This window comes from Carlito syrichta, unplaced genomic scaffold (assembly GCF_000164805.1).
Source record: "Carlito syrichta isolate Samal-C Ts95f unplaced genomic scaffold, Tarsius_syrichta-2.0.1 Scaffold295943, whole genome shotgun sequence".
Classification (NCBI taxonomy): Eukaryota; Metazoa; Chordata; class Mammalia; order Primates; family Tarsiidae; genus Carlito; species Carlito syrichta.
Window position 1 is genome coordinate 57 of NW_007240039.1, and position 8,711 is coordinate 8,767.

Consider the following 8,711-nt stretch of genomic DNA (forward strand, 5'->3'; position numbering starts at 1 on the left):
ACTCCCCCGACCCTGCTCCAAACCCTCGGGCTGGTGGCACCCAGCCCTGGCTCGCAGCCACCTGCAGGAAGGCCAGGCTGCCTGCCTCTGACTTTCCCTTGCTGTCTTGAAGTCAGGAGAGCACGCTCGGGTTCCCGCCTGTGAAGCTGCACACATGGGTTGCAGCTTTTTGGGCGTCGGATTTCAGCATGAGCTTCAGCCCAACCAGCCAGTGAGCGAACATGCCTGTTTCTGGTGTGCTGCGCCAGCCTTCCGCCTCAGCCTTCCAAGTAGCTGGAACTACAGGTGTGCGCCACCACGCCCAGCGAATTGTTTGATTTAAGATGAGGTCTTGTCAATTTGCCCAGATTGGTTTTGAACCCGCGGGCTCAGGTGATCCTCTCACCTTGGCCTCCCAAAGTGCTGGGATTACGGGCTGCGCCACTGCACCCAGGCAAGCCTGTGCTTTCCAATATCACAGACCAGGCTTCTCATCTCAGCCCTGCCCTTTCAGCTAGGTGGCCATGGGAAGTTAATTCACCTGTGTGGGCCTCAGTTTCCCCAGCCCTCAACGCTAGAGTTGGGAGGAGCTAGCTGCCCAGAGGGCGGTGGCAGGACCTGAGGGCAAGCACGAGGCCCTCCCTTTACCTGGCAGGCGGCGGGCGCTCTCCGGCAGCAGACGCTCATAGGTGTTGAACAGTCCCGCGTCGGAGACCACGATGGGGCAGTAGATGTCCACCAGCTCCTGCCCCTTCTTCACACTGACACCTGCAGGCACAAGAGCTGGCTGGGGATCTGTGAGGAGGAGGGCCCTTGGCCCCCATGGACCCGGGCCGGCCTGCGCCTCATCTCTCGGGTTTCTGTATTGCCTGTGGAGTGCCCGGGCCACTCTCAGACTGGGAATCTGGCAGGGTGGGCACCAGGGAATCTGCCGAGCGAGAGTCCTGAAGCATCTCAGCCTGTCCTGTGGTCACTTCTGTGTCGCCCACCCTTATTATCTCTGTCCACCCGCCCCAGCGTGTGTGGGCTCTGCCTTTCCTTTCACCAAAGTCCCGGACCAAGTTCACAGGCTGAAGCCATTCAGAGGGAAACCCAGACCCTGCGTCCCCGCTGCCAGAGTTCTTCCTTTAAATCCCTCCAAGGACGCCTCAGCCTGTATAAGGAAACCTCCAAAGTTTTATAGCAGCCTGGATGGCGTGGTTCCTGTGTGTCCAGTCTCATCTCTGGCCACTGTCACTAGGCAGAAAACATATCAAACAGCTAAGAGTCAACTGTCTTTCGGCCTCCGAGAACAGAAGATTCTCCTAGTTCATCTTCATTCTCCAGTTGCCTGAAAATTACCCCCCTTTAGACCCCCATGCCTTTGCACATGCAGGTCTCCCTCCCTGGGATAGTCTCCCTGACGTTGTCTGCTTGCCAACTTCATCTCACCCTTACGACCTGGCTCAAACACCTCTGCCTCCACGAGTTGTCCCTGTCCCACCATACCGTATGGGACCTCCATCCTTAGTATATGCCTCCATATGGCACATAAATTAAGTTGCAGTGATTTTCCCTAGGAGGCTAGAACCTTACCGAGACAGAGACTCATTTATTTTTTTACCATTTATGTTTTGTTTTTTGAATTGGGGTCTCACTGTCGCCCAGGCAGTGACAGTGACTTGATCGTGGCTCACCACAGCCTTGACCTCCTGGGCTCCAGTGACCCTTCCCCCTCAGCCTCCCAAGTAGCCTGAATTGACGCACGCCACCACAGCTGGTTAATCTTTTTTTTGTAGAGATGAGGTCTTGCTATGTTACCTAGGTTGGTCTTGGGCTCAAGCAATCCTGGGCTCAAGCAATCCTCCTGGGCTCAAGCAATCCTCCTGCCTCAGCTTCTGAAAATGCTGGGATTAGGCCTCATGTATATTTTATCTCCAACTTTTAAGATGTGGGGTACAACTCAGGATTAGGTATACAAGCGGTCATCATACAGGTAGAGTTTGGGTCTCGCTTGGGTCCCCACTTTGCCTGGTTTGAGATCAGGTGCCCTTGTTGATGTCGTGTCCCCCTCCCTCCCCCCACCCCCGCATCGCCAACATTTAATACCTCGTGCGTGGGAAACAGATAAATATATTCTGGACTGAATTTAATTGGGCTGATAAACCTACCCTGCTTCCTGGACCTCTTTCAGCTGGAAGGAGACTTTGCTCACAAACATCACAGAAAACCTTGCCCAGCTGACAGCCACCTCCCTCTTATCACCTGGCAGCTTCTTGGTCCCTTCTACAAGATCACTGACAGCCTTTTCGCCTTTTTTTATTTTATGCTGGGCCCTGCCACTCCACACCTCCCTCTCCTTCGGCAAATCCATGTTCCCATCAGTCCTGTTTTCTCAGGCCAGCCTCTTTTTGAACCCCTTCCTGATGCTTTTTTCTTAGAGGCAGGGTCTTGCTGCGTCCCCCAGGCTGGAGTGTCATGGTGTGATCATGGCTCACTCACTGCAGCCTCAAACTCCTGGGCTCAAGCAATCCTCCTGCCTCAGCCTACCCAAGTAGCTGGGACTATAAGTGCATATCACAACGCCTGGCTAATTTTTCGTTTTTTTGTAGAGACAGGGTCTTGCGAGGTTGTCTAAGCTGGTCTCGAACTCCTGACCTCAAGCAATCCTCCTACCTCAGCCTCCCAAAGTGTTTGGATGACAGGTGTGAGCCATAGCGCCTGGCCCTGATGCTTCTCTTAGCGCCCTCTAGTCATCGATAGCCTGTTCTGTTTAACAAAGTCCTTCCTTGAGCAGACCCTCTCTTCAAAGAACTCATTCATACTGGGATTTTGAGTCTCTACGTGGGTTCAGCCAGGATAATGAGGTTCTGGGTCCTACTCTGCCAGTTACAGATGGAGGGCAGAACCGCCTGCTGGCCTCCGTATGGCCCCGTGGCATGCCTAGGTTACTCATCCGCTCCATCAACCCCTGGACATGCACATATTGAGCCCTAGAACGTGCTAAGATCTACAGACACGAAGATAAAAAAGACGCGGCCCCTACACTCTAAGGCACAGATTACTGGGCAGATGCTTTTATCTATTGAATGAATGATGCAATTCTGTTCTTTGGACCATGCAATCCTTCATCTTTCCTGCGTCCTTTTTTACCTCTAGACTGTCCCTGGCCCCTGCTCGGGGACAGATTCCGGCCTTTAGATGCCACTCAGGGCCCCTGAAGCACAGCGCAGGGCTCTCACCACAGGCTCTCCCAGCCGAGTCCAGCAACACATGCTGCACTGCAGCCTTTGTGAGGACAGCACCCCCGGCTCGCTGGATCACAGGGATGGTGTGGAAGGCGATCTCACTGGAACCCCCTCGGGGATAAAAGGCCCCTTTCAGGTAGTGGTCAACGATCAGAGCGTGCATGGAGAAGGTGCTGTGGCTGGGGGTCACGCCTGCAGAAGGAAAAGCGGGATCAGCAGGCAAGAGCAGCACTCAGCCTCCCAGGAAGGAACGTGGATTCGCGTGAGACGATGCTCAGCCAAATCCATCTGAGGATCCAAACGCTCAGGGTTCCAGAGAGCGAAGGGCCGTTTCCATCCAAACTTGGGTACCTGAGAGATCATAGGGCCAATGGGAATATCCTCCCTGCAGAGTGCCAAGCTGCCAAGGGAGGACAGAGTTGGCTGAACTGAAAAATCAGCCAGGGTATGAATGAAGGGGATTTCTATGCAGAGTCCAGCAGGTGCCAGACTCCTCGCCCATAAGCTCTGAGGGGCTTGGGCTTCACATGGCTCCGTGTCAGCCAGGCAGACAGGAGAAGAAAGACTGCGAGCCAGGTGGGCAGCACCGCCACCACTGTAAGGCCAGCACCCACCGTAAGTGGGGAAGATGTAGCTGAGTACCGCCTGGAGCTCAGGAGAGGCCCCCAGCTGCTGCAGGACCTCAGCCAGACTCTGGGTGGACGCGCGAAGGAATGGGGAGAACCGAGTCAGCAGCCCACACTTGTCGAGAAGCTGAGCCACAGGCAACGGGAGGAGCTTCAGCAGGATGGCGTGGGCTGCGCTGCTGGATACCACCTGGGGAAGAATGAGCCATGGGGGACAGGCCACATTTCTGGAACTGCTTGACAGAACCACGATTCCCACAGCCTACGCCAGCAATACTTTCCCCTGGCTGAATGGTGCTGAATTTGGAATTTAAAATCTGTGCTCTGTGAGTTTTTCCCAGTGTATCTCAGATGAATCCTTTTCAGTTTTTTAGCTTCCTGCTCAAATTCCTTTTTAAAAATCCCAGTCTGTTCTCAGGCAAAGTAAAAGGATTAGTAATCTGAGATTCCATGGTAATCAGACTAGGCCAGGCTCGGTGGCTCAGCCTGTCATCCCAGCACTTTGGGAGGCCGAGGCGAGTGGATTGCCTGAACCTGCAGGTTCGAGACCCACCCGGGCAACTTGGTAAGACCTCATCTCTACAATAAATCAAAAGCTAGCCGCACGTGGTAGCATGTGCCTGTAGTTCCGGTTACTCGAAAGGCTGAGGCAGAAGGATCGCCTGAGCCCAGCAGCTTGACGCTGGGGTGGCCGTGAGCACGCCACGACACTCCAACCTGGGCAACAGAGTGAGACTCCAACTCAAAAAAAAAAAAAGAAAGCAGACTAGTCAGAGAGGAGAGCAGGGCGCCCCTAGAGGCCACCGTGAGAGCGGCGGCTGCGGAGCCAAGGCTGCAAGGACAGCACCTGGCTGGGCAGGGAGGGACTTCGGAGGGGCCAAGTTCAAGACAGATGCACAGCACCTCCCTTCCTGCCTCCCCTACTCTACTCACTGTCCCCCGGCCACCCCACTAAGAGCGAAGGTTCACCTTGTTGGGAATAAACTGTGGGTCCCCGGCATGTCCACGTTACCTGAACCATCTTTATATACTTATCAATGGTGGCTTCTTCCCGCGGAAACTTCTCCTTGAGGCCCTGGACGTAGGCTTTCTTCCCACTGTACATGGGGAACTCCTTTCGGCCATCGGGCCCTTCTAGTACCATGATGTCAAAAGGAGAGGACAGGGTAGCCCAGTCCAACTGCCCTTCCGTGATCTGGTCCAAGACAAAACGGCCAGGGCTGCCCTCCTGCATCTGCCCTATATAATGGATTCCTGTGAAGAGACAGGAAACCAGGTGGCAAAGAGACTGAGGCCCGGAGAGGGGACTGAGAAAGACAGGTGTGGGGGGTTATCTGGCCTGGCCAAGTCCACACCCCAAAGGGGCTGCCCCCTTCCTATGGGAAAGGCGTCACAGCAGAAACCACCAGACCCCTGCCCAGTTCCGCTCCCAGTGGAGATGGCTGTCAGTACCCAGAGAAAAGATGGCACTCCACAACCATAAAAATGCCCAGTGTCATCCCACAAGGGCTGTTCCAAGCCTTCTCAAGATACAGCATGCTCCCAACCCTCTTCCACACCATCCTTACCTGTGTCAAATTCAAGGCCGTTCTTTCCGAAGGTGTGGCAGCAGCCCCCTGCCTTGGTATGTTGTTCCAGCACCAGGACGCGCTTGCCGGCTTTAGCCAGAATCGCCGCCGCGGCCAGGCCCCCAAAGCCGCTGCCAATCACCACCACATCCAGCTTCTCTGGCACTTGACTGACTGAGAAAGCTGCAGCAGAAGGGGTGGGGCGGAGGGTGGGCTTCTCAGGTGGGGGCAGGGAGATGCAAAGATAAGAAACCAAAGATGACTTGTCCAGCTTGTACAGGGCAGGAAATCTCTACAGCAGTTGGGCACGGAGCTCTCTGCTAAGATGTCTCAAACACTCTACCTGGGAAGTCTCAGGACCAGCCAGGCAGATGAAACAAGGTGATCTGGTTTGATCTGAGCTGACTAACCACAACATACCTGGGGCTTTTCCCTCCTTTCAAAGAAAGCAGGAATCAGTAAACTACTTATAGGAACAGAAACAAAGCTGACAAGCTAAGAAACCGCACAGAGAGGAGCGGGCCAGGGAAGGAAGAAAACAAGGGGGTGGGGCGTGGGGGAAGAATGCTGTGGGCCAGACTGCTGGCTCCTGAAACTGTCTATTCACAAGCTGGGCTTCTTTGGAAGATGAAAGGTCTGCAGGCGCCAGCAGAGCGCTGGGTCTTATGACAGCTCTTCCGCATCCTGATGGAGAGAGGCTTGGGCAGGACAGAGCCGCACAGAGAAATCACAGCACAAGCCCCTCACGCTGGAGAAGTCAGAAGCCGGGAGGCAGTGCTAGGCAGGGCAGGACCTTAACAGAAGACTAAACTGGACAGTACGTGGTGCTATCTGGGCACTTTCAACACCAAATCTGTTCCTTAAAAATCACGGTTAGCTGGGTATGGTGGCTCACGCCTGCAATCCCAGACTTTGGGAGGCCGAGGTAAGAGGACTGCCTGAGCCCACGGGTTCGAGACCAGCCTGGGCAACAGGGTGAGACCTTGTCTCCACAATTTAAAAAAATAAAAATTTAGCCGGGTGTGGTGGCACACACCTGTGGTTCCAGCTACTTGGAAGGATAGCCTGAGCCGAGCACGTCAAGGCTGTGGTGGCTGTGAGTGTGCCTTTGCACTCCAGTCTGGGCGACAGAGTGAGACTCCGACTCAAAACAAATAAATAAATACACATCATTGCTGAAGAACTGGGATTTGGAATTTTTCAAGCTGCAAGAGAACTCAGCAAGTTGCCTACTTCTCAAAAGTTTTTAGAAAGCCCCATCATGAAAAAGAAACGTTTTATACAACTCAGAACATATTATGTAAGTATGTAATACAAATATGTCCAACAGGAGTTTCACAATGCAATACTTCCTGAAACTATATGTGATGCTCTCAGATACTTTCTAGTCTGCTGCATTTAATAATGCTAGTTGCAACCCACTAAGTGTATTTAATAACCTACAAATACATCTCAATCTGGTTTGAAAAGCAGTTAAACTAGTCATCTCATTTTAGTGCAGCCCAGATAGGTGTAGAAACTTTGATCTCCGAAGTCCGGACGATTAATTCTTTCTCTTGGAACAGTATTGTCTCCAATTGTGTCCCAAGACGTGTCACAGAATTCTAAAATTTACAAGTGAGAGGGACTCTGGAGATCAAACTGGTGATCCATTTGTTTTTGTTTTTGAGTTGGAGTCTCACTCTGTCACTCAGGCTGAAGTGCAGTGGCACGCTCACAGCCACCGCAGCCTCCACCTGCTGGGCTCAGGCCATCTTTCTGCCTCAGCCTTCCAAGTAGCTCGAACTACAGGCCCGCGCCACCATGCCCGGCTATTTTTTTGATTTATTTGAAATGAGGTCTCGCCAAGTTGTCCGGGCTGGTCTTGTACCCCTGCACTCGGGCAATCCTCTTACCTCGGCCTCCCAAAGTGCTGGGATGACAGGCGTGAGCCACTGTGCCTGGCAAAATATATTTTAAAGATGAGAGCAGGGAGCATGCTCTGAGCCTGAGGCAGGCACCCTATTGAACCTCCGTCAAAGTTTTGGAATCAGAGTTCAGTCCTGTGAGTTGGAGCTTGCATAATCTGTTAAATCACATAATGGGCAAAACAAAATTTCCTATGCAAATCGCGAGAGACTGCCTGCTGTGCAGCTCCTCTGCCCCAAAGTCGGAGGGTACGAGAGAAAGTTAAGGTCCCGAACCAAGTAGAGGAAAGGTCTTTCTTATCTGCCCGTGAGCTGCGGAAATAAGCACGTGGCAGGCCCAGGACTGGGCTACGCCAAGACCTTGGCACACCAAGCATCGCACCCGTGCCCTTGGGCTACTCTCCCGGGCAAAGGCCCTTGCTAGTGGTGGGCACTAAAACCGGGCGCCTGCAGGTGCCGAGAAGCCCTCCCAGCACTTTCCCTGTGGGGAAACTGAGGCCCGGGTCCGGCGGCGCCTCGCCCTGCTGGGATGGGAACGCAACCCGGTGAGCATGTACAACTCAGTGCAGCCCAGCACTCAGGGTGCCTCCTGCTACCTTGTTTGAGAACCTTCTTCCTGGCCTCTCTGTCGGTCACTAGGGGCGCTGGCGGACGCCGGGCATCCTCGGAGAAGGGGTTCAGGGAGCTGCCGGCGAACAGCCCCAGGTAGACTTTGCGGAGGACCGCCAGGAGAAGCACGGCCAGCAGCAGCACCAGCGAAAGCCACATCGCGCCGGTGTCGGGAAGCGGGTCCGCTCCGACGGTGCTCAGCCTCAAGGACCGCAGCTCCGCCCGGCTCGTTCGCCTCCCGGGTCAGGAGGCTGGGCGGACTTTGAACCTGATCGGGCTGCCGACGAGGAGCAATGACCGGGCGCGGTCTAGGCGCCTCGAGTCGGAGCAAAGCTCCCATTGACTCCCGGGAAGTGTAGTTCTCGGGGCCGGGAGAGGTTGCCCGGGCGACGCTTCGCACAAGGAGCAATGACCGAGCGCGGATTGGCCCTCTAGGCGCCTCGTGCTTTCTTGCCGGAGTTCCCGTTGCCTGCCGGGAAGTGTAGTTCTCGGGGCCGGGAGGGCCCGCTCGGGAGACGCTTCGCGCATGCGCGCGTCAGGACCACGACGGGCTGGGGGTGCCCGGGTGGGAAAGCTCAGGGTCACGTCGGGCACGCGTCCGGCGAGCCGCCGCGGGGCCGAACGGGGCCGAGTTGCAGGGCTGAGAGAGAACCACCCCCCCCCCGGGAGACGGAGAGCGGGCTCTGACCCCGGCTCTGCTCCGCCCGCGGCCCCCTCCCCGTTCCGAGTGGCGCGAAGTCTGAGTCGGAGTCCCCCCACGGCCGCCGTCCGGGTCCCCAACCGTACCCCCGCTCG

The 8,711-nt window shown here is 55.2% G+C and overlaps 1 protein-coding gene across 1 annotated transcript; it reads right to left on the bottom strand.

Annotated features, from left to right (window-relative positions):
• Positions 1-627: 627 nt before the first annotated feature.
• Positions 628-8,184, bottom strand: RETSAT (retinol saturase; the record flags this gene model as incomplete). The annotated part of the gene is made up of 6 exons (XM_008054528.1): positions 7,904-8,184; positions 5,401-5,583; positions 4,845-5,086; positions 3,821-4,022; positions 3,201-3,398; positions 628-747 (listed from the first exon to the last, which is right to left on the bottom strand). Coding segments are annotated over exons 1-6 (1,117 nt in total), but the record flags the coding sequence as incomplete, so codon positions are not given.
• Positions 8,185-8,711: the final 527 nt, after the last annotated feature.